Below are 25,742 nucleotides of genomic sequence, written 5' to 3' on the forward strand. Positions count from 1 at the left end.
CTTTTATCGTGGACTTTTGATTCTGAATGGATATTGACAACAGCAAAGACCAGAAAAATCTCTCTGACAGCAAGTTCATCGGTGCAAATTTGATCCTTTATCCCCAAATCTATATGGGGTCTGCTTTCCTCTTCCAGTGGTCGGCCTTTTCATTGCTATAATGGATATACTTGTCTCGCCTGCAACTTAGTCACAGAAGCTGAGTGCAGCATTGTCCACCGGAAGACATGATGAACTAGTCAGGTGAGGAATGGAAGGCAAGCAGCTAACTTCTACCGAGGTCTTGCGCTTGGATCGGAGAATGCTGGGGCCGATGGAATCAAGAGAGCATACGTACAAGAGCTTGGCTCTTCACTGCCACACTGATGTTTGTTCTTCTTTGGAGGCTGACGAAGATCCAAAGGGTTTATGATATCCTGTCCAATCCAGTTCTACTTGATAAGTATGGCAATCAGTTTGAGCTTAATTTATACAGCCAAGCAAGGAGATCAAGAAAGAATAGTATATCCTAAAGAAGCATAGATAAACAGCTTCATAAGCTGAAAGCTAACTCAATTTCAGATTAATGATTTGAATGGGAAAAAAAAGATGACAGGATGCAGTATCTCAAACTTAATTCGTTGAAGGAATCAAACTACATGCAGGCAGGCTTTTTTGTTAGTTTACGGTTTATTTCTTAATCAACCTAGTAAAAGAGCTCTTTGCTTGTAGGAAAAAGACTGTGTATTATCCCTCTTAAGACCGCAACAATAACTAGTTTTACATGTTATCCTAAATGATAAAGAAGTTGTTTTGTACTAAACAAATTGATTCGACGATCACTTTCACCTTAAGAGAAGAAAATGAAATAGAAACTGTCACAATAAATAAGAAAGAGTTAGCTTTAGTCAGTCTAGATGCAAGGCATTCATATTAGTAAACCTTAACAGAAGGTTGCTTCATTTATCGGTCTTCAAATTCACCACTCATTTATCTAAACCATGGACTGCAATTTTGCTTGCAGTCTGACCACTACCCGAAACCCGAATCAGAGCAACTTCGGGGTGTTCAAGTGTAATACAGGCTTACCACTCAGCAAGGCAAGTGAACCGAGCTTACTGCCCGCTTCAGGCTAAGTAATGGGCCTGGGGCAGGCAGAAAACCCAACTATTTTTTATTTTTTAAAAATTTTAAAGATGAAAAAACAAAACCCTAACTTATCCTATCATAGGTTTTCCCCTGCACCCATGTCTACATCTGCATCTGCCATTGCCGCATCCCTCTCTACTCTTCTTCTCTCCACCCCATTTTCCGTTATCTCTTTATCACTTTATTGTAGATATTATAATGATCAATCAGACACTCTTAAATAAGCTATATAGCCACTTCACATAGGTTTCTTTATGGTGAGAGCCTTTGACAAATACTAGATGTTTCTTTTGGTTTAGCTAGTGATAATCTTTACTTGGAACTAGTGAATGATACCAACAAATAAAATCATGTTAAAGGAGAATCTCGGTTCCTTATGTCATGACCTGGCTTGATTGGATAACTAATCCATTAACCTCATGGAGTCTAAACCCACTTGTGCAAAATGCTTGAGACCAAGAACTTCATTAAGCTCTTATAAGTCAGTCTAGGCCCTTGCCCATGGGACTAAGTTGGACTGTTACAATTCGTCTCACTGAAGGGCTTGACGTCTTTGTCAAACATCAATATAGCCTAGATCAATCCTAGCTTGGTAACTCCACGCTGTGCTGTGCTCCCTAGCCTCAATCACAGATTACCCTTTCTTACTTGAGCACCTTATCATATCCAATACCAATCGTGAGACTAAATCGAGGTGTTATAAGAGTTCTGTTTCAAGCCAGGGCTCTTCCTAATGCCTCCAGTTTTGGCTCTTTCTAATCCATCTCCAAAACGCCTAGCATTTTGCCATGACAACCATCCATGTAACTGTCATCACACCAATCATCAAAGTAGATCCACCAATATAGCATTAATATACCCCCTCTTGTGCCACTATTAGATGTGAAAGATCTATCTCTACTTGTGTGGTCTTGTCAATTGTATATATCAAACCTTAGAATAACTCACTAAGAGATGTATAATAAATGAGTTAGCATAAACATTTAATTAATCTGATCCATTATGTACAATAAATGAGTTATAAACAATGACATATGCAACACAATAAATCAACTGACAGAAGACACTTGAAAAAATAGTTAAAACTGAAAAGGTGCAAAACAGTTACACTACTTAGATGACTACAATAATCTTGCTTAACAAGACAAATCATCATTTTCCTTCCTTAGAAGATTCGTAAAATGAATGAAATGCATGAAATGATTTATGTTTTAGACTTACCCTTCAGTTACTAGATCCCTTTCAACAAAAAAGTTGGAAGTCTTGATATGATCTAGTCAACTTGCAGCAAATCCCTCTTCCCTTCTCCCTGTCCAAAATAAATAAATGACCATGTCATTATGGTCACCACTGATTTCATATATGTCTGTTCCATGTTACTGAAAATACCTTCCAACACAATTTCATTGATGTCAGAGAACATGCAAAAATTGATCAAGAATAACAATCAAGTGAACCTTCTCTCATGGAATTAGAATATAAACAGTCAGATCCTTTATGTTATACTCCATCCAGGTTCCTTCTTCAAACTACCTCCCTTCATTGAGTTTCTAATCCTCAAAACATCTTCCCAGTTCCCCACATCTGCAGAGATGTTCGACAAAGAAATAATAGTTCCAGAGTCTTTAGGTTCCAGTTCAAGAACTTTCTCTGCAGCTAACTTTCCCAACTGAACATCACCATGGACTTTGCAAGCACCAAGCAATGTACTCCATACTAGTAAATCAGGTTCAATAGGCATCCTACCAATTAAATCTGCAGCTTCTTTGAGCCTTCCGGATCGACCAAGTAAGTCAACCATACAAGCAAAGTGATGAGTTTTTGGTTCAATCCCATAGTCAGAGCTCATAGAATTGAAATGGAAAAGGCCTTTTTCCACTAAACCATTCCGACTACAGGCAGATAAGACACTAACAAATGTCACAGAATCAGGTCTGATTCCATTTTCTTTCATCAGTTCAAACATTTCCAGAGCTTCAACACCGCTCCCATGCCGAGCATATGCATCAATCATGGATGTCCACATAACTAAATCACGGTATTCAGTTTCATCAAATACTCTATGAGAATCATCAATTCTACCACATTTTGCATATAATGTCAATAGTGCACTACTGACTGAATTATAAGATATTGTGCCTGCTCTAATTGCGTGGGCATGCAATTGCTCACCCAAACTCGGTCTCCATAAATTCGCACATACCCAAAGAACTGATGAGCAAGTAAACCGATCAAGGTCAATACCTGCAGCAACCATGTGTGTTAGTTCCTTGAGTGCCTCCTCACTGTAACCATTTGTGGCATAGCCTGAGACCAAGGAAGACCATATGATCTGATCTTTCTGCAAGACCACATCAAAGACTCTTTTGGCAGATGCTAGATTTTTACATTTCAAATACATCGAGACTAGAGCACTACCAAGAGGTGGGTCAATCCTGAGTCCAATACGAAGAGTATGCCCATGAAGCTCTTTGCCTTTCATCAAGAACCGTCCATCATTGCATGCCACAAGAATGGAGGATATAGTCATTTCATCGGGCACGATATGTTCGAGTATCATATCTCTGAACAACTGGAATGCTTCATTAGTATGACCACGTCCTGCAAATCCAGAGATCATAGATGCCCATGAAGCTCTGTCTCTATCCTGCATTCTGATGAAAAATTTACAGCTATCTTCTAAGCTACCACATTTGGAGTACATGGTAAAAAGTGCACTCCCAACAAGAACATCATGCACAGACCCATCTTTTATGGCGTAAGAGTGTATCTGCCTTCCAAAATCTGTACAGTCAACTACGCTAAGAACAACAGAGCAGCATTTATTGTCAGGTCTAAGACCTTCACTGAACATCCTGCAGAACAGCTGCAGTGATCTCAACAAGCATTCGTTTTGTACAAGGCCACAGACCATAGCTGACCAAGTGGTAGGACTTCTCAATGTATCTGTCTCTTCAAAAATCCTTTCAGATGATTGAACATTTCCAAGTTTTGCATAAGTGCTGAGCAGGGCACCTTTCACCACAGGATCAGTACACAACCCTATTTTCGTAATCAAGCAATGAATTTGGTCTGTCTCTTCCACCGTTGATAATTTAGAGCAGGCAAGGAGCACACTGGTCATAGTGCACTTGTTAATCTCCACACCCGAACCTAACATTTGTTTGAAAAGCATCAAAGCATCGCCAACCTCTTCCTTTTGAACGAAACCAGAAATAATTGTTGTCCAGGAAACCACATTGCGAACAAGCATCCGCGAGAATTCTTTCATGGCCGCATCCATATCCCCACATTTCGCATACATGTCGACAACAGCAGTTGTGACAACAACGTCAGGTCCAGCATCATGTTTAATCACCCACGCATGTATTCCTTTACCTGAATCCAGTCTCCCAGCAGCAGCACAAGCACGTAAAATGCTCGACAGAGTAAAGAGATTTGGCATGCAAAACCCGTTCACCATCTGAGGAAAAAGGTCCAAAGCAATCGAATTCTCCTCATTCCAGACCGCCCCTGCTATGATAGCATTCCAACAAACAACGTTGGTAGTAGCGCCCTCCCAGAAAACGCCTAGAGCATCATCGAGACGGCCATGCTTCGAGAAGAGGTCGATCAGTCCAGAACAAACGTATCCATCCGAGCAAAAGCCGTCCTTTATCACCAGAGCATAGACCTGCTCGGCCAAATCCAGGTTGCGGGACGCGGCGCAAGCCGAGACCACCTTCCCGTACGCGACCTGATCCGGCCGGAAGCCCGAAGAACGCATCTCATAAAAAGCCGTAACCGGGTTCGAGCGGTTCCATGAAGCGAAGTACGGACGGGGAATTTCGTCGAGCATGCGAAGGGCATCCTGCGCGCGGTAGGAACTGAGGCAACGGTCGGCGAGACGGCCCTTGACTCGAGTGGCTGATGCAGTGGGGGATGATTCTGCTATGCTGGGTCGCGTTCTTGCGGACAGGAAAGTGTGGAATCGTGTGCGACGGCCAGAGGAATGGAATGCGAGGGGCAACGAAGGAGGCAGACCGGCGTCGATACGGAGGCCTAGAGAGGTGAAGAGACCGAGGAAGGAAACGGGACTGGAGAAGTGTCGGGCGGCGAAAGCGAGCAGATTTCTCATTACATTTCATGCTTATTGTTCTCCCGGGCAGAGGTGTTTGGTGTTTTGACTTCTTACCACCCGCCATATATATATATATATAGATATATATATATATATATATATATATATATATATATATATATATATATATATATAAGATATTATCATCATTTTTTTCTTTAATATCCTAAATGCCTCTTATCATCACTATCTTCTTCTAAGTGGGCATTACTAATCATCACTTTCGTCGTGTTATCGTGATCATAGATATAAATACAGATACAAGATTTCACAATAGATAGTATGAGTCTATGAATATAATAATATAATAAAAAAAATTTATAAGAATATAATATCATAATATGTAATAAGTTATAAATAAAACTAATTATATATTATTTTTATATATTTTAATTTTATATTTTTAAAAATTATATTAGGATTTTTATACAAGTGAAATATTTAATTTTATTTCTTTTTACATCATTAACTCTCTTGATAGAAATACCATATGCATTCAATAGTAAATCGGTATCGATAATTTTTAAAAAATAAGATTAAATATTTTATCTATAAAAATTATAATTTTAATTTAACTTTTGAAAATATAGAAATGTATAGATAACTAATTACGTTTGCCCCGTATCCTCAGGTTTGATTATAGCACTTACAACATGAGGATGAACGAAACGTGTCACAATTTAGCATACGGCACTTAGGTTTGATTATAGGCACTTACAACATAAGGATGAACGAAACGTGTCACAATTTAGCATACGGGCACTTGACCTTGTGTCGTGAGTTTTGTTGGTCAGAAGGCATCGGGAATGAGTCATTCATACGACGTGCCACAATTAGCTTCCTTCTGTTCTCCCGCCTCCCCATCCATGTACGTGCTGCGAGAACGGGAGGAGGAGAAGACCAAGTCTTGTCCTCCACCGGTTTCGGTACCTAAAAGTGGATGCAGGAGTGTTTGTTGAAATGCCAGAACGGCAAGCCACGAAGTAGGAGGCTCTCTCCAACGAGAAGCCTTCTCGTCATTCCTCCCTTCCCATCTCTCTCCCTTTTGTCTTCGAATCTTGATGCACCAGAGATGGGCGCATCCGGAAACCAGATGCGTTTCTGAGTTGGATGCCATTCGACGAGCTCCGTGACGACGACATGACGAAGTCCAGAACATCCGACGATTCTGCCAAGAACGACAAGAAGAAAAAGGTATCCCTTCTCTCGCCAGAAGCTGCACATGTTCTTGGAAAGGATACACTCATTTAGGATGGTTGGTGTCGCAGTCCATCTTACCAAGCATATTCAGTCGAAAAGGGAAGAACAAGAGAGGCTCCGATGGAGAAATATTCCCACGAGCGGAGATCGTCTTCGGTAAGACGATCTTGAACTCTCTTTTTTTCTTGCATTTACTGCATTCAGTTTTGCGATTTTAATGCGTTCTTCTTCTTCTTCTTCTTCTTCTTCTTCTTCTTCTGCTGTTCGGAACAAAGATTTGGAGAGCAGGTACATTACAAGGACAAATCTACTCGAGGCGTATCCAACCGTGAGGAAAAGCCTTTCAGGTGTGCACTCGATGGGCATTTCAGATGTCCCGATGAAACAGGATCTACAACTCAAGATTTTGTCTATAATTTCTCAGGCAGGCACACGAGCTCAAGAATCGAAGGCCTCAACTTGTCCATCTTGGAGAAACCCAGAAGGAAATCTGGTGGTCGAGTGGAGGAGTACCGGTAGGATTAGACGCAATCCATCAAACATGTGGTGGTGTTCTGTTCCTCGCTGTTTTATGTCTCAAGTTCCAAGAATTCTCATGGTGCAGGGTGTTTGTTGGGACATGGAATGTAGGGGGAAGGTCTCCAAACAATGGCCTCAACCTCGAAGATTTCCTCCAAGTAGAAGGATCAGCTGATATCTATGTGTTAGGGTAAGAATCTCTTCTTTAGATTTGTGGCTCAACCATGAAATGGTTCTAATGATTTGGATCCCTTTGCAGGTTTCAGGAAATAGTTCCTCTAAATGCAGGGAACGTGTTGGTGATCGAGGACAACGAGCCGGCCACAAAATGGCTGGCTCTCATCAGCCACGCCCTCAACAAGCCCAGCGACAAGCAGGACGACTCCTCCGAGACCTGGAATGGCGCAAAGCTCGGCAAGGATTGCAAGTCGAGCAGCAGCCACCTCTTCCAAAAGCCTTCTTCCCTCAAAGCCATCGGCAAGAACTGCCGCGTCGACGGCACCCTCGTCAAGACTTGCAACTGCAGACCCGAGACCGCCAGCGGCATCCGGCGAAGGGCGAGGAAGTTAAGGGAGTTCATCGACAGCACCGACTCAGGCTCCGACGACGAGTACTACTGCCACCCCATGTCCCATGTCGTCAGCCCCGAAGCCCGGCGCGACGCCAACTATTCCCTCGTCGCCAGCAAGCAGATGGTGGGCATCTTCCTCTCGGTATGGGTTCGCAGCGAGCTGGTGCCGGACGTCGGCCACCTCAGGGTGGCGACCGTCGGGAGAGGAATCATGGGCTGCCTCGGCAACAAGGTGAAGTTTCAAGGTTTCGCAGCGTTACCGGCACGGATATGAAGCCATCGGCGGCTGCTAACAGGGGAAGTGCATGTTTCAGGGCTGCATCGCGATGAGCATGTCGTTGCACCGGACGAGCTTCTGCTTCGTCTGCAGCCACTTGACGTCGGGCGAGAAGGAGGGCGACGAACTGAAGAGGAACGCAGATGTTTCCGAGATCCTCAAGAGCACGCAGTTCCCTAGGGTCTGCAAGATCCCGGGAAGTCGAATCCCCGAGAAGATCCTCGAACACGAGTACGAATCATACGGTAGCTAATCATGTAGCCTTAAATCTTCCCTTCCTCACTGAGCTTGTACGTTTCCATCTGCTGAAGTCGCATACTGTGGCTCGGAGACTTGAACTACCGGATTGCGCTGAGCTACAACGAAGCAACAACACTGCTGGAGTACAATGACTGGGATTCTCTTCTCGGAAGGGATCAGGCATGGAATCATACCTCAATCTTATCGATCTGCAGCACACATGACCTGCTTACTCTTGAACTGACGATGAACAGTTGAAGATGGAGCGAGAAGCAGGAAGGGTGTTCGACGGGTGGAAGGAAGGGAAGATCTACTTCGCTCCCACGTACAAGTACTCGTACAACTCCGACGCATACGCAGGGGAGACGACCAAGTCCAAGAAGAAGCGTCGAACGCCTGCATGGTAGTTAACCTTTCCTTCTTCTTCTTCTTCTTCGGCGATTGCTGCGGAAGAGGGAATAAGTTGCTGCCTTGCGACGCAGGTGCGATCGGATTCTGTGGTACGGCGAGGGCATAGAGCAGCTGCAGTACTTCAGGGGGGAGTCGAGGTTCTCGGATCACAGGCCGGTTTGTGCTGTGTTCCTGGCGCAGGTGGAGGCCAGCAGCCATGGCAGGTGCAGGAAGGGCTATTCCAGTGTGTACTCAAGGATCCCCAGGGATGAGATGATGTTACCTCAGAGACACAGCTTCTATGAGTTATAGAAGAAAGGCTGTTCTGAGCTGCAATTTATTGTAGATGAGGAATACACATTATGTGATTGATTGCTTAGTGCCTCTTGCTAAACACTAAGCTAACATTGGCTGTTTAGAAGCCTGATCGAGCAAGAATCTTGCTTGCTGTACAAGCTCATTTGTCTCTTGCCATGCCAATCTGGTATGATATCTGATGTTCTTTAAGAACTGAGAGTGCTGAAACAGTGACTTACGAGCTTACAATCTAACAATGGTTTCGACATTGGATAAAAGGGTACAATTGCCACATGATGTTTGCCTCTGAACAACATGTAGGCAGAGGTATGCAGATGTCAGATTCATTCTAACGTACAATTTCCATGGATCGCCATATGAAGCTTCACAACCAATTCCATCCAAAGCTTAATCTTGAACGGACAAGAGAGAGAACACAGATCTTTCATTGGGCTGCATCTCTTTATCAGACACGTACATCCATCAGAGTAATAAGACAAGAAGAGAAGAAATTTGTCTGTCACAAATAACAAGGACTTAGATAACTTCAAGAACAGATATCTAACAAAAGAATTCTAGATGGTACGACATTACTGACAAACAAGAAGAACATCATCGCATCTGGCATATTATATCATTCTATCTGAGAGAATAAATTGTCCCACTCCCTTGTTTTCTCAGAAAGTTTCTTCAGGACTTGGAAACCATTGCCTAGTTTTTGTCTCCCGAGGATGGAAGCAGATGATCTCAGAGAGCATATTCTTCCATATAAGCTGAGCTCGAACTCCATCTATTTCTTTTAACACCCCTCCTCCAAGAAGAACCAACTTGCAGCTTCTAAGCAACTCTCCATGCACTCAGCTCACCACCATCACCACCTGCCCCTGCTCCTGCTGCTGACATTCGGCCGCGTGGTGGCCGCCGACAGCCAGCTGAAGACGCTGCTTGTGACTATCTTCGTGATCGTGGATGCTCTTGTGTTGCTCATTTTGCTGTGGACCATCTACGCCTTCTGCAGGCGATTAAAAGCGAAGGAGACGGGGAAGGAGAACCCTCCTCCTCCTCCTACTGCTGTTGCTGTTGAAATCATCGAGAAGGGGGAAGGCATGCGTTGCGATGAGGAGGAGGACGCAGTGGTGCAAGAGCCGGGGAAGATCACGTTTGCGACGGATGGAGGTGGGTTCGGTATCGACGAGCTTTTGAAAGCCTCGGCGGAGGGACTGGGCAAGGGGAGCTTCGGGAGTTGCTACAAGGCGATGCTCGATGGCGCTAGGATGGTGGTGGTGAAGAGGCTGAGAGGCATCGGCCCAGTTACCAAGGAAGAATTCCTGAAGCAGATGAGATCACTCTCCGCCATGGAGCACCCGAATCTGTTGCCTTTGCTCGGCTACTACTACTCCAGCACCGAGAAGCTTGTGATCTCGAACTACGCATGCCATGGCAACCTGTTCGATCGCATCCATGGTAATATTGCTGATCTCTCCACGAAGCCATACGAAACAGGAGGACGAAGAAGAGCTGACAGAACTCCATTCACATGGAGCTCGAGGTTGCAAGTGGCACAAGGAGTGGCTCAGGCGATGGAGTTCCTGCACCTGAACATGAGAAGCAGTGTCCCCCATGGCAACCTAAAGGCAACAAACGTTCTCCTCGACGAGAACGACAAGCCATTGGTCTGCGACCACGGGCTCGCTCCTCTGATCCCCGCTTCGCTCGCGGTCCACAGGATGGTGTGCTACAAGTCGCCGGAGTACCAGCTCAACCGCAGCATGTCGAGGAAGACCGACGTCTGGAGCTACGGTTGCCTCCTCCTGGAGCTCATAACCGGGAGGGTGGCGGCGAACTCGAGGCCGGGCGGGGTGCGCAGCGTCGAGTTGTGCCACTGGGTGAACCGCGCGGTGCGGGAGGAGTGGACGGGGGAGGTGTTCGACGCGGAGATGCTGGTGCAGAAGAGGGCGACGAGCGGGATGATCATGTTGCTGAAGCTTGCGCTGTGGTGCTGCGAGCAGTCGCCCGAGAAGAGGCCTGAGATGGCGGAGGTAGCAAGAGAGCTCGAACGGATAACAGCGGGCGAGGCTGATGCAGAGGACGACTAGCCAATGGTTCATGAGATGGTGGTACATAGCCATTCGACAGCAGCTTGTTGTGTATGAAATCCTTGTTTGCTTGTTTCTTCTTCTGTACCAGTAATAACCTTAGGTGTCTCAAGACTCCATGCATGCATGCATCTGTAAACAGCTCGAGGTTGGCAATGACCATATAGATATGCTATGATTGCCTGCTGCTAAAGACCACAAACTCGTGGGATGTTCGAATCCAATTAAGTCCACCGAGTCAACCATCGCCTTCTTCCACAGGTAGTAAATCACAACAATTGGATCCTGGAATTGCTAAAACAGGGGTCGTAAACAAGGAACAAAAAGGTATAGTTCAAACCCTAATTAATTTCATACTTGGAAATTAAAGCATAGTCGAAGCACAGTTTTGGACTATAAGAGGATACCAGACATTGAAGGAGGACGCCGCGGCTCTCTGCCTCCCCTTCTGGCTTCTGCAAGCGAGTTATCTCCGAGAGCCAAGGATCTGAGCGCCGAGGTGATCCAAGGCTCCCTCATCTCCTACGCCAAGGATCCCGGGGCTCTCACGGTCGAACCGCCATCATGCCGCCACTCGTGCCTCTGGCCCGCTGCCATCCGAGGCGGAGGAGCAACCTTAGAGACCGTCACCACCAACCTCCCCCCATCAAAGAAGACGAGCAGCAGTTCCTCTTCGGGTCCGGTCACCACCCGGTTCGTTTTGGGCCTCCTCCGCGCCTCGGAAGCTTCCCGGACCGCCCTGGAACGCAGCATCGCTTCGCAGCTCGAGCACGAAACCGTCAACGACCTCTTGATGCTGACTTATTCCTACCTCGTGGACTGTGTCCAACAAATCGTAGCCTTCGTTCTCGAGGGCCTCTAGGAGAGGTCGGCCACGGCTGCCGACGCAGAGGACGCAGACGTCGAGAGGCGGGATCATCCCCATGTCCTGATAAGAACAAGCTACTGGTGGACACAGAGATCGCGCCAGACGCGAACCTGAAACCGGACAAGTTTTGCGACCTCGCGCTCGCGCTGCCGTACCACGGGAGGATGCTCGACGACGGCCTCTATCGCGCCATCGATGTCTATTTGAGCAACATGAGGTGGATTAGGGAGACAGTTAGAAATGGACAGCTAAAATTCTCAAGAAGCTTCATTGAATGATGATGAAGTGGGGAACAAGTAACGACTTCATTGAGATCGCTGTGGCTAACATCTGTAATGTGCTAATGCATGAGCATTGCTAAAATTCAATTAATCTGAATACTAAAATAAAAACATGCATTATCTATCATCTATAAGAGATATTCTCAATTTAAGAGCACTAGTAGAGCATTAATATGTTATCAAGCATTTGACTATTCCCTGCATGAAACTACCTTAACCGGATTTAACATTAGGGGATAAAAACATAAAACTTGGACTTTCACCGAAGTTCTTCTGCACAAGTCAAAAACAATGAGAATATTCAATATGTATTGGTATCTTAAAAAAAAAAAAAAAACTTATTTTTGTCAAATATCTCCTACTGTTATAGTAGAATTTGCTTGAATTTAAGCTCCTTGCATTACCAAAAGGCTGATGACATATTGGGACAAGCTGCCCCAACTCAAATTCTTGCTCTGATAGTTTCTGTCTACCATCAGGAAAATTGAAATCAAGAGATTGATCTGTTGGAAAGTGACAACTGGAAAACTTCAGAGAATTCCTTAACCAAGGATTCATGAGCAGTATCAATTAAAACAGAATCTTCAATCTTCCCACTCAAAGAATTCCCTAGTAGTTCCTTAAGGCTACAAACCTCACGGTCCTGTAAGCCGCATGGAACGATGCGCTGAAATGGAGATAAGTCTGTTGTAACATTCACTGCCAATCCATGATAAGATATCCACCGTGACACCCGAATCCCTATTGCAGCAACTTTTTTATTCCCTAAAAAATTTAAGAGAAACACAAGGGTTAAAAAAGATCAGCAAACTTCCAAAATTACAATGTTTTTCATACATCATTTGATAATATCCTATCATGATGATTACACACACACACACACACACACACACACATATATATATATATATATATATATATATATATATATATATATATATATATGGAGAGAGAGAGAGAGAGAGATAACAGTCAAAGCTGACATGATAAGAAAAAGTGTTTTTTTTCTTTGTATGCAAACATCATTATAGAAATGAGGCTGTACACACACACACATATACATATATATATATATATATATATATATATATATATATATATATATATATATATATATATACATACATATATATATACACATATATATACATACATATATATATACACATATATATACATACATATATATATACACATATATATACACACACACACACACACACACACATATATATATATATATATATATATATATATATATATATATATATATATATATATATATATATATATATATATATATATGGAGAGAGAGAGAGAGAGAGAGAGATAACAGTCAAAGCTGACATGATAAGAAAAAGTGTTATATATTTTTGTCTTTGTATGCAAACACCATTATAGAAATGAGGCTCTCATGTAAAATGTTTTTTTCTTATTATCATATCCATGCACTTCTTGAACACTTCTAAGTGTCCTGTACAAGTGTCATACAACATAAATCAAATGAAACAATTGCAGTGCATAAGATAAGCAACATACCGACCCAAACTCCGGTTAAACCCTTGATCCTAGATGCCTTGATAGCAAAAGTTGATGAAAGGACTCGGATAATCACTTCCTCAAGTGACCTAAGGTACCAATGTAGATCCATCTTGTGATACCGCAAATTGACAATAGGGTACATTACAAGCTATGAAGAAGGCCAACATACAAACTGTAAGATGGAAGAGCAAGAAACAATAAGAAGAGCACATCAACAAGCAATCATCATGAAATAATCACAGTATTCCTTCTGAATGACAAGTGACACCAAGGTTTTGTTTTCTCCTATTATTTCGTCACTCTTCAAAATTTCTCACACCATAATTCATTCATATAAGAAATAAGTCAAAAACACAAATCTTAGAAAACGAGGTCGATATTGAAATGCTTCAATTTACATGCAACAGTGAACAAAAAAAATTACTATGCAACTGCAGAGAATATAATAGTACAAAAAGAAGTGAATCATCAAGACAATGCATAGTCATCTTCAGAGATACTTGAAATTAGAGTACCAACGCAGGTAAATTTGTTGAAATATCATTTTAACGTAATAATTGCATAAAATGCATTAAAGATGATGAATTAAATTGCATATTGCAACAAGAGGAAAGGGCATCCTATATGTTTTCAGTTTTCTAAAGCAAGATACAAAATGATATAGAACATAGGTAGTAAAGACTTCACTATTTAATGACAATTAAAAAAAAAAAGAGATAAAATGAGACATCTTGATGTCCGTTTAAAATGTGACTAGTTTTTGTTATATCTAGGCTGAGAAGGGGAAGAAATAGTTCTATGCTATGTGCAAGTGTAAGGAGACTACAAAAATTCCACAAATGTACAGAGAACACTAATGAAACTAATGATAATGAGTTTAGCAACAAATATATAAAATGACTACCTGACCAGGACCATGATATGTGACCTCTCCACCACGTTCAGTCCGATAAATTTCATAGGGAGAATCTTGTATATTAAAATGCAAATACTTCTCCAAACTACCAGTCCCCAATGTATATACTGGAGGATGTTGCAGAATGATCAACATGTCAGAATGATCTTCATCTCGGCCTACTAAGTCGTGTCTCATTCTTACAAGAGACTTTTGCCAACACCAAGCCTCCATGTAAGGAATAAGCTGCTTGTAGTGATCATAGCAATCACACCTGTTTGATAAGATAGAGATAAAATTCTTTCCTGTAACAAAATGAAGTGATAGGTTGCCAAAAACAAATTGATCTTCCACTATTTATGCATATATATTGAAAAATCAATGATTAAAGAGCCAAAAACCATAAAATGGAAACTAGTGATATCCAAACAACTAGAGTAGGAGCTCATACATCAAGAGTTCCACAAGCTTGACAAATCAATGGCAGATATCGGAATAAATTTGTCAAAAAACTGCAAAAGAAATGAAGATCTGTTCAAATGTGCAAGCTCATTATTTTAGGAAGGCTAACATGTTCTCAACTTGCATATCTACTCAAGCTGGTAAATGCAATTAATTAATTCTCTTCGTGGACTTGCCTAGATGATAAAATCTTTGGAACTTTTTAAGTTTCTTTTGCCTTCTTTCTGCATCGCTTGGCCACCTTTTATGATTGAATCATCTTAAAATGAATACTTGCTGCTTTTTGTACACCAGCTTATCCTAAAGAGAAAGGGTACTACTACTTGGCCATCTCACTAACTCTATGGGTCTTCTATGCACACCAACATACCATACTAGATATGCTACGATCTATCAGAATAGAAGGTACTTGCGCCTAGTTCTTAGCTAGTAGATTGGAGTTTGATGGTCACAATGATTGATAGCAGCAATGTGTTCCTGCTACTTCAACTGAAAAAATCTTTGTCAATGTTGACATTTGAGCTTATACGAGCTTGAAACTATATTTCCTTTAATGTACATGAGATACTTTGTTTTCAATTTGATATGTTGGACAGAAAATCTGAAAATCTTATGAGAGTATATAGGTATCAAACTTCAGTGCAATTTGACTCATTAACTATATGTGAATTAAACTTAGTCATTGTACAAAAGAATTGCAGAGAATTCTTACAAAAATATATCCTTCAATTATAGCCAAATCTCTTGGATGCGAACGCTAATTGAAAACTAAATGGCATCTCATACATGATGAAACTAATGAATAAAAAGAATCCTTAGCAAAATATATCCTTTGCTTATAGCCAGATCCAGTGGTGTTTAACCTACGTGGTTGTTAATTATCGTTCTGGATGGTGGAATCTTCATCAACAAATAAAGTCATGTTTGCAATTTTCAGCTATAAGAGAAATAAAATAAAGAATATTTTGTTGCCAATATACGTTATCACCTTAGATCAATGTCAATTGGTTTTCCTAGGAGTTGCAACCCTCTATAGCTGACAAGGATCTAATAAGTGGTTGGGCATCATAATACAAAGTGTGTATGCGGTTGCATGTATGGGTTCTATTTACATATAAAAACAATTTAAAGACAAAAATAATAAAAACAATTTTAAGGTCATTCCATTTGCATTTGTAGACTCATTCAATTTCCTCTTTAACATGTGATCTTGTTCTTCCTAACTCAATGCTCATGTCATGTCAAATTATTATGAATTGTGTGATCAAATAAACATCTATATCATTCCAGTGAAAGAAAACAGAATTAATTAGTTATTTTGATAACCTTAGTTATGCTACTAAAAATTGTGAATCATGCAGGAATAGTTGCTAATATTTGCAAGTGAATCATTACTTGTTTGCTAATGTTAATCTCTAATGATTTCACTTTCAGAATATAGCATAGACATGGTTAAAGATGATCCATTGATGAGCTCCATTTGTTAGATCAAGTTAGCTCGGCTAATATACATGGTTCTTTAAAGCGTCTGCATATGTGGCATGTGTCTGCATTACATACATGCAGACTGCATTAATGGCATACCACATATTGGCACAACATAATGTAATCCAGTGTGGTCTGTGCATCCGCATATGTGGTGCATAAGTGGGCGGATACCACTTTTCAAAACATTGATTAATCAAGCTATATTAAATTTTTGGTTGTACAAATCCATGTTCAACATATGTCACTAAAAGCCCAAGCATCATTCTTATGGATTATGACCCTTTTGTTGAGTGTACCACTTAATTTAAAGAAAAAAGAGGATAGAACTTACAGAAAAATAAATAAATGAGAAAGAATAAGCAAAGGCATTAAGGATCACCAAAAAAGAGAGATTGATCAAAATCAAATAAGGACATGAGTCACCGTATCCATATGGTAGAAAATTTTCATGTTACCATGATGAAAACAAAAGACCTTAAACAACAAGGTCCCCATTTCATAAGTTTCTGTTCTGTTGTGTAGAAGAAAAACCATAATACAAGTGTGTGTAGTAGATCTCATCTCATACCACTAGAATCATATTTGTATGATCACTCTGTCCCCTTGGACCACAATATACATTTCTTATCTAGATTTGTGGCACTCTTTTGTTCCAAATTGGTATGATACATGATCTAGATCATCAAAATTAGCAATCAAACATCGTGAATGTTTTTTAGTTATTGGCAGACATAATCTAACTGAAAAAATCCATATTAGAAATTCACACTCTAGAATCCATTCAAGAAAAGCTCAAAACAATGAAAGCATTGTAAAATAAAATCATATAAATAAGTTCTATTTTTTTTTACCTAACGTGTTAAATGAGCTACGTAGTCTAATTGTACCACAACCAAGAATGGGCTAGTTAACCGTTGAGTCTAGATGAAACATGGAACCAATTATCCATCCAAAATCAATGAAACTTTGTGAACTTAGATATAATGGTTCTCAGAAAATGAATAGTACAAGTAGATAACTCCATCTTGTTACTTACGAGTGTGCAATGCAGACAGACAACCTCACAGTAAGTTGAAGTGCTAAAGAAAATTTATCATTTTGAATATTTTACATCTAGATGTTGGGTGTTTGATACACTCGAGGTGTTCCACACAATGGCATCAACCTCAATTGAACCAAACCAAATAGAAACACATCATCTACTTACATTCGGAAAATTAGAATACAAAAGAAGGTTTAAATAGAACCAAATCCATACATGATGGAGAACCATCTAGATTTACAAAGGATTTCATAAAAGTTTATTCTAGACAAAGAAATCAACAAAAAGTCATCAATTAGTTAGCCTAGAAATTCTAAGAGTAGTGTTGAAAAAAAAAAAATCTTTTAATCTTTCTAAGGACTCATTTTGTATTACGTGCCCTCTTGTATTAAGTGCACTCATTTTCTATTTAGGTATCCTAGAAGTCACATTTTCGATTTTTAACTAATTCCACAGGAGATTACGTTTGGGAATCATTGTCTTTATTAATTGTACCAAGGGTCCTAAACCCTTATAAATAGTAGAGATTGTCAATGGATCAAGCATTTTTCAGATTTGAATAAAAAGAATTGTATCTTCTCTAGTCTCTTACTCTCCTCTCTTATCTCATACTTTTCTTTCTTTCTCTTTCTCTCTACTTCCCTACTCTGTTCTACATTAGTTTGGTATCAAAGCCCATCAAGAAACCTACCATGTACCCATTGGGTTCCAACTAGCAGCAAAAGCTTCGATCGACACTGAAGGATCCTTGTGCCTCCAACTTCAACCCCTTGCGTGTGGAGTTGGACTTTGGAGAGACTGTTCTAACGAAATTGATGGACCACATAGCTCTTAGTGTCGAGTAAATTTTTGAAAACTTTACTAATATTTTTTTATCATATATATATATATATAAATAAATAAATAAATAAATAAATAAATATATATATATATATATATATATATATATATATATATATATATATATATAAGTAGATCATGTTTTCACTACTCCCCCACCCCTCTTTTCTTCATTTTTTTTTTCTATTTATCACCCTCTCTCTCCCCTATAGTTACAACTACAGTATCACTAAAATTTGAACCCGTAAAAGTTGTCCCAAAAAAATAAACCAGAAAGTGAGGAAGAAAAAGTGAGAACCATTTGAAACATTGGATTTCTATCATTATGCATTGCAATAATTAATAACCTCATTACCAAAAGGTAATTTGTCGATTGCATTAGAATCATGACTCGACGAGGTGAAAACCAAACCAATCCTAATGAATCCCTAAACCAACAGAGTGAGATAGACACCCTTAGGACCAAGCTAGCAAATCATGATACAATATTGAACCAGTTATGTGACCAAATGACCCAAGTCCTAAGAGCCATCCAACATCTTGAAAAACAACCCATGAATGAGGAGGTTGATTATTCGGTTAAGCAACATATTCATTCTCCACAATCAATAGCTTTAAATCAAAGAATTTTACCTACTCCCTAAGCTTTAATTCGAACAAATCCTAAGTCCACCTATAGGGCACCTATTCACAATCATGCTCCAACAATTCATGATGACGAAGCCTTTGACCTTAATAATAAATTCTTAGCACCTACTAGAAATCCATAAACCCGAGTAATAGGCCAACAAGTTCGATTTGTTAACAATACAAGGGGAATGGCTAGAAGAGTCAAAGTGGATGTGTCGGACTTTGATGCTATGTTTGACCCAAATATGTTTGTTGACTAGTTAGATAGCATGGAAGACTATTTTGAGTGGCATGGAATGATTGATATTGAACGTGTACAATTTGCAAAAGTGAAACTAATAGCTTTATTTGCAACATGTCTAACGTAGTCGCAAACATCGTCGAGAGTCTCCCATCACTCAATGGCAAGCCCTGAAACAAAAACTAAAGGAAAAATAATTACCAACTTACTTTCAAAGCCAATTAGTTAAACTATAGTTAAACTTCAAACAATTGAATTCTAGTGTGATAGAGTATTTCGCCCAATTTACAAAATTTTTACTTAAGGGTGAAATTGAATAGAACCAAATCATCACTGTTAGAAGATTTATTAATGGGTTGAGGTTTAACATCTAACGGAAAGCCTCACTAAGTTTTCCCAACACCATAGAGGAAGCTTCCCAACGAACCCTTGAGATCGAGAAGTACATCAAACTTTATCTAATTCATCGAGCATCTTCTCAGTCTTTCGACAATAGAACTATTACCTAATCTACCCCAAGTAGTGGCTTTGTCAAGTCAAAAATCCTCACTACTAGCAACAATTATGGCTGAACCATAAATCGTTCAACTTGTTCAACTACTGATTCTCAAACTAGTTCGTCTTTAGTCCAATGTCATTATAGCCATAATAGAGATCACATTGCCTCTCATTGTCCTCAACATACCCTTATCTTAAAACAAGGACTAGAGGATCAAATCAAGAAAGTAGACCAAGTAGTTGAACCCGAAATCTACTTAAGTGACAAAAACGGACTAGAAATTAAGGATGCATATGTTAATGTTGTCTGTATTATTCTCTCTACTGCTAATGATTCCAATGAATGAAAAATGACAAGTATCTTTCATACTTTTATCCGAAGCAGGGAAAGAACTTGCAAATTGGTTATTGATGGGGATAGCACTATGAACGTAGTCTCAAAATCTACTATCAAGAGACTAAATCTTAAGGTAGAATCGTATTCCACCTCATTTAGAATAGTCTAGGTTGATAAAACCACTCTACTCATGACCAAGAGATGCCTAGTACCAATTAAAATGGGCAATTACCAAGATAAGATTTACTGTGATATCCTACCAAAAGACGTTGCCTACATTCTTTTGAAGTCGACCTTAGTTGTATGACCTTGATGTTATCAATTAGGTTATTGATGAAAACACCAGTCTTTCTATATAGAGACAAAAATATTATCCTGTGATTAGCAAAACCATAAAAAAAGAACAAATCAAGAACTCCCAAGTCTCCTCCACAAGCCCTAACTACCAAGGGATTCCACTTACTGGATCCTAAATCTTTTAAAATAGAAAGCCTATACAACAAATTTTGTATGGCCATCATTGCTAGAGAAATTCCTAGCCCTTGCACTATTCCTAACCTAACTCCTGAGGTTAAGTCCTTACTAGATGAATTTTTTGATGTCATACCCTTGGAATTACCTAGTGAACTGCCACCCTTACGGGAAATCCAATATGTCATTGGCCTTCTCCCAGGATTGCAACTCCCTAATCTCCCACATTATAGAATGAATCCCAAGGAAAGAATCAAGTTAAACAAACAAATTGATGAACTTTTGGCTAAAGGCAATATACAACACAGCCTTAGTCCTTGCATTGTCCCTACCTTGTTAACCCCTAAGAAAGATGGGTCGTGGAGGATGCGTGTGGATAGTTGAGCGATCAACAAAATAACAATCAAATGTCACTTCCCGATTCCTTGATTTGAGGAGATGCTAACCTTTTCGCAAGATCTAGTTGGTTTTCGAAAATTAACCAAAGAAGCGAATACCACCAAATTCATATTATATTTAGTAATGAATGAAAAACAACATTTAAAACTCAAGATGGTCTATACGAATGGTTAGTCATGCCCTTTGGTCTATCCAATGCCCCAAGCACTTTCATGTGCTTCACGAAACAAGTTTTACAACCCTATATAGGCAAATTTATTGTAGTCTACTTTGATAACATTTTGATGTTTAGTAAGACTAAAGAGAATCATTTAAAAACTCTTTGACGGGTTCTTACTACCCTTAGAGTTGCTAAGCTCTATGTAAATCTGGAAAAGTGTTTGTTCATAAAAACCCATGTCCTATTCCTAGGCTTCATCATTTCTGCCCAAGGTGTTGCCACTAATCTAGAAAAGATTCGCGTCATTTTAGAATAGCTTGAGCCTAAAACCCTTACCACGGTTCGTAGTTTCCATGGATGAGTCTATTTTTATAGGAGATTCATTAGAGGGTTTGGTTCTATCATGACACCTATCACTAATTGTTTAAAGAAAGATGAGTTTTTTTCGACCTTGGCTGCTATCAAAGCCTTTGCTAACATTAAAATGAAAATGACCACCACTCCTGTTCTTAGACACCCTATGTTTAATAAAAACCCTTTGAGGTCACTTGTGATGCCTCTAGTATAGGCATAGGAGAAATTCTTAGTCAAGAGGGTTAGCATATCACTGTTTCTAGTGAGAAACTCAATAATGCAAAACAACATTATTATATCTATGACCAAGGTTCGTAATTTCGTATCGTACCAACGTTTCGAACTTTGCTCGATACGATACGATACGAACGCACCAAGCGGTACACTAGGGTGTACCATTTAGTATGTATAAATATATATATATATATATATAATATAAATACAAAAATCAATATATAAAAATAATATAAAAATTATAAAAAAGGAGGCGTATGCTGCCTTGACGATGTCGCCTCTTTTTCTTCTCCTCGTCGTGTCCGACGAGGAGAAGATGCGGTCTTCTCCTCATCTACGGCGTTCAACGAAGACGTCGAAGGCCGCAAACGTCTTTGGCCATTGACGAAGAACGCGGCGAAGGCTGCAAGCGTCTCTGGCCTTCGATGAAGAATGCGGCGAAGGCTGCAGGCGTCTCCGGCCTTCAACGAAGGCTGCAGGCGTCTCTGGCCTTCAATGAAGAACACGACGAAGAAGCCGAGCTGCCGCCTCTCCGTTACCTCATGGATTGGGATCATTGAGGGAGGGTGGCGCCAGATCGGAAAGCGTCAAGTTTCTCCCAATTCTCCCTCGACGCTTCTTCTTCCCTCGCTGTAGCCAGGTTGATACTATCCAGTAGTGGGCAGTTCATGCACCGGTCTACTGACGGATTGATATGTACCGCCCGATATGGGCGGTATCATTCGAAATTAAAATTCTTGCCTACGACAAAGAATTCTACATGATTGTGCATTGTCTTACGTATTGGCGATATTACCTTTTGCCACAAGAGTTTGTCATGTTGTCCAACCATTAGGCCCTAAGTTACTAAAATGCCCAAAAGAAGTTAAATGCTCGACACGCCAAGTGGGCTGAGTTTCTCAAAGAATACTCATTTGTAATTAAGCATTGTTTTGACACTCAAAACAAAGCTGCTAATGCCCTTAGTAGAATTTCTAAAGGCATTTACCATTACCTGTTCCTATACAACCGATTACCCATTCCACATTTACCATAGCAAGATGTAAGTTTAGATTTTCTTGCTTGAACTTCCCAAAATAGCCCGTGGCCATAACTCTATTCTGATTATTATTGATCGATTTTAAAAATTGACCCACTTTATCCCATGTAATAAGACCAACAACACCTTACACATTGCTAAATTGTTCTTTCGAAAAGTAGTTAAATTACGTGGCTTGCCTTTAACCTTGGTGTCCGATAGGGATGTGAAATTCGCTAGCTACTTTTGGAAAACTTTCTGAAAACTATTTGGCACAACAATGAAGTTCTCTTCAGTCTTTCACCCCCAAACTGATGGTCAAACTGAGGTTGTTAATCATTCCTTGGGAAATCTTCTTAGATGTTTAGTTGGGGAGAAACCCGAAAATTGGGACATAACTTTACCCACTTCAAAATTTGCATGCAATAACTCAATTAACCGCTCCACCAGAAAAAGCTCATTTCTAATGCATATATGCTTTATTTTCCTTCCGACTTAAATATTAGTTCAGTTTTCAATGTGGAGAATTTAACTACATGTCATGGTGTACTTTTGAGCCTCCTCTGTCTACCAATGTTTCTATAGGTGAATCCTCGCAAAGCACTGATTCTCCCACAACACAAGGATGACATAGAGGCTATTCTTGATGACCATCTTGTCACATCTGCTATTAGCATTACTCAACACTTTCTTATGAAGTGGCGTGATCGTCCAGCTTTTGATTCCACTTGAATTACTTTGGAGGAACTTTGTAACTTTGCATCAGACTTACTGGACCAGTACCTTACAGATCACTCTTCGGGGTCGAGTTCTATTTCACTGGGGGATACTGATAGAGAACTATCTAGCTTTACAAATGATTTTAGAAAAAAATATTTTAAGCAAAGAAATCAATAAAAAGTCATCAATCAGTTGACCTAGAAATTCTAAGAATTGTGTTAAAAATTTAAAAAATATATATTTTGGTCTTTCTAAGAACTCCTTTTGTATTAAGTGCATTCTTGTATTAAGTGCACTTATTTACTATTTAGGTATCTTAGAAGTCACATTTTGAATTTCTAAAAAACATACTAATTCTATAGGAGATTACTCTTGAGAATCCTTGTCTTCATTAATTATATCAAGGCTCCTAAACCCCTATAAATAGTGGAGCTTATCAATGGATCAAGCATTTTTCAGATTTGAAATGGAAAGAATTACATCTCCTCTAGTCTTACTCTCCTCCCTTATCTCACACTTGTCTTTCTCTTTCCCTCTCTTTCTCTCTACTTCCCTACTCTGTTCTACATCAATACATCTCATTTATAGTAATAAAATCACCCATATCACCCAATATGAAAGAGATGAAGATAAAAAAACAATGACATCCTACAGCTCTATGCCACCAGAACACTGCAAATAGTCACCAAGCTTATTACTCTAACCTCCTCCTTTGTACACGATGACTTGTGGCAGAATCATCAGCTACATGATACACTCCATCCACATTCGCAAACCTCGTACTATAAAATGGCCGATTTCGCATCCCCTCCGAGTTCATCCGTGGAAGACATGGGATCATAAACCCATGGCTCGCAAGTAACATCATCTCTCAACCGGCTGCGCACCAACATTCCAAGGGCTGAACAACCCAACAAGAGATCTTCATCACTTCACAACAAGAACAAATTGACTACACATTGGAAGAAATCATAACTTACCACTAAAAAAAAAAATACAAGGAGAAAGAAGAGACGAAAACTGGAAATTACAACATGTAGACAAGAGATCGAGGGTTTGCAGAGAGGCAGAGGTATTCGATACACTCGAGGTGTTCCACACAAAGGCGTCAGCCTCAATTGAACCGAACCAAATCGAAACACGTTATCTACTTGCGTTCGGAAAATTAGAATATAAAATAAGGCTTAAATAGAAGCAAATCAACACATCTCATCTATGACAATAAAATCACCCAATATGAAAGGGATGAAGATAAAATAAACAATGATATGGGTGATCTTATCAATAAGAATGAATTGTTTCCACGAAACAAATAGAAACCTCCGGGAAATATACCAAAACCAAAACTTTCTAGAAATATCGAATTCAGGGGATTCTCTGAAGATATCACTAAAGGCGAGAAGGAGATCGAGGGGAAGAAATCTCACCAGAGAGCAGCAGCAGATGGACGGAGCGAGCGAGAAACGATTGCACGGGTAGTCGAGGTATTGTTACCATAACACCCTTAGGGGTCACACGCTCTGTACCCACATTTCGTGACCGATCGACGACAATGTGAGCCCGATTCGATACCGGCCTCCAAAAACTCACGACTCAAGTGAAAATTAGAATTAGGAGTGAACAATAATTAATTATAATAATAAATTTTTATAATAAATCATATCAAAAAATATTTAGGGTATGACAAAATAATTTCCTGTGCTTGTGTGGCTGCCACAGTATTTGGACTCTCTTTGTCTTGCTAATCATACAGTTAGTTGGGGTAAAATTTTCACTATAACGTGATATCGATGTAATTTTTTGATTAATTTTATATCAAATATAAATAAGATTATGATTAATTTATAAGAATATAATGAATATATTATTATCAAAATTAATTTAATTATTTTTATTAATAATTTAGGTCAAACAAAATTAATGGAACAATTGATTTATTAAACTCGGATAGTGGCAACAGTGGCACTGGTCCCATTAGGGATGTCTCTTTGATGCCTATATATATATATATATATATATATATATATATATATATAATGAGGGTAATGATAACGATAAGACTCGGGTTGATGTTAGATGATGTCTTGGTTGACCTGACACCATCTGGTCAAATGGATCGAAACGCTGACCAAGGCACATTAAACATCCTGCTCGGGCTCAGTCCTTCACGCCATGCCAACACCAGTGTCAGACGCTACTAGGAGTACAAGCATGCTCCCTGCAAGCGGGCACATCAGGAAACAATAAGCTTCTCTATAAATACCCTCGCATTCTAAACGGGAAAGGGAGAAGGACACCAACATAGATAACAAACCCCCTACGACTATTCACTAACTTGATCATTGGAGGGGTCGGACCGAGCTCCCCCGACCCGACCTTTGTGTAGGTGTGAAGCCAAAGGTCCCCACTGGACGTGCAGGCGAG

The 25,742-nt window shown here is 40.0% G+C and overlaps 4 protein-coding genes across 6 annotated transcripts; 2 read left to right on the top strand and 2 right to left on the bottom strand.

Moving 5' to 3' along the window:
- Positions 1 to 135: 135 nt before the first annotated feature.
- LOC103985176 (pentatricopeptide repeat-containing protein At1g74600, chloroplastic) lies at positions 136 to 5,289 on the bottom strand. Of its 2 annotated transcripts, XM_065109248.1 has the most exons (3): positions 2,518 to 5,289; positions 2,350 to 2,437; positions 278 to 416 (listed from the first exon to the last, which is right to left on the bottom strand). In XM_065109248.1, the coding sequence occupies exon 1, from the start codon at positions 5,243 to 5,245 to the stop codon at positions 2,624 to 2,626; it is 2,622 nt and encodes an 873-aa protein (XP_064965320.1). In that variant the 5' UTR covers positions 5,246 to 5,289; the 3' UTR covers positions 278 to 416; positions 2,350 to 2,437; positions 2,518 to 2,623. The 2 variants fall into 2 exon arrangements, with proteins under 2 accessions (XP_009401082.2, XP_064965320.1); XM_009402807.3 differs by having other exon boundaries at positions 136 to 416; positions 2,350 to 5,289.
- A 927-nt stretch (positions 5,290 to 6,216) lies between these two features.
- LOC135612678 (type I inositol polyphosphate 5-phosphatase 5-like) lies at positions 6,217 to 8,796 on the top strand. Its single transcript, XM_065109250.1, has 10 exons — positions 6,217 to 6,442; positions 6,517 to 6,604; positions 6,724 to 6,795; positions 6,873 to 6,963; positions 7,053 to 7,157; positions 7,227 to 7,770; positions 7,853 to 8,046; positions 8,127 to 8,235; positions 8,310 to 8,458; positions 8,538 to 8,796. The coding sequence occupies exons 1-10, from the start codon at positions 6,359 to 6,361 to the stop codon at positions 8,755 to 8,757; spliced, it is 1,656 nt and encodes a 551-aa protein (XP_064965322.1). The 5' UTR covers positions 6,217 to 6,358; the 3' UTR covers positions 8,758 to 8,796.
- A 797-nt stretch (positions 8,797 to 9,593) lies between these two features.
- Positions 9,594 to 10,838, top strand: LOC135611561 (pollen receptor-like kinase 4). Its single transcript, XM_065107197.1, has one exon. The coding sequence runs from the start codon at positions 9,594 to 9,596 to the stop codon at positions 10,836 to 10,838; it is 1,245 nt and encodes a 414-aa protein (XP_064963269.1).
- Positions 10,839 to 12,244: 1,406 nt separating this feature from the next.
- Positions 12,245 to 24,883, bottom strand: LOC135612679 (octanoyltransferase LIP2p, chloroplastic-like). 2 transcript variants are annotated; one of them, XM_065109252.1, is made up of 6 exons: positions 24,746 to 24,883; positions 24,023 to 24,219; positions 14,434 to 14,698; positions 13,527 to 13,677; positions 12,622 to 12,752; positions 12,245 to 12,490 (listed from the first exon to the last, which is right to left on the bottom strand). In XM_065109252.1, the coding sequence occupies exons 2-6, from the start codon at positions 24,184 to 24,186 to the stop codon at positions 12,374 to 12,376; spliced, it is 828 nt and encodes a 275-aa protein (XP_064965324.1). In that variant the 5' UTR covers positions 24,187 to 24,219; positions 24,746 to 24,883; the 3' UTR covers positions 12,245 to 12,373. The 2 variants fall into 2 exon arrangements, with proteins under 2 accessions (XP_064965324.1, XP_064965323.1); XM_065109251.1 differs by having other exon boundaries at positions 12,245 to 12,752.
- Between the last annotated feature and the right edge of the window lie 859 nt (positions 24,884 to 25,742).

This window comes from Musa acuminata, chromosome BXJ2-5, assembly GCF_036884655.1.
Source record: "Musa acuminata AAA Group cultivar baxijiao chromosome BXJ2-5, Cavendish_Baxijiao_AAA, whole genome shotgun sequence".
Taxonomy (NCBI): Eukaryota; Viridiplantae; Streptophyta; class Magnoliopsida; order Zingiberales; family Musaceae; genus Musa; species Musa acuminata.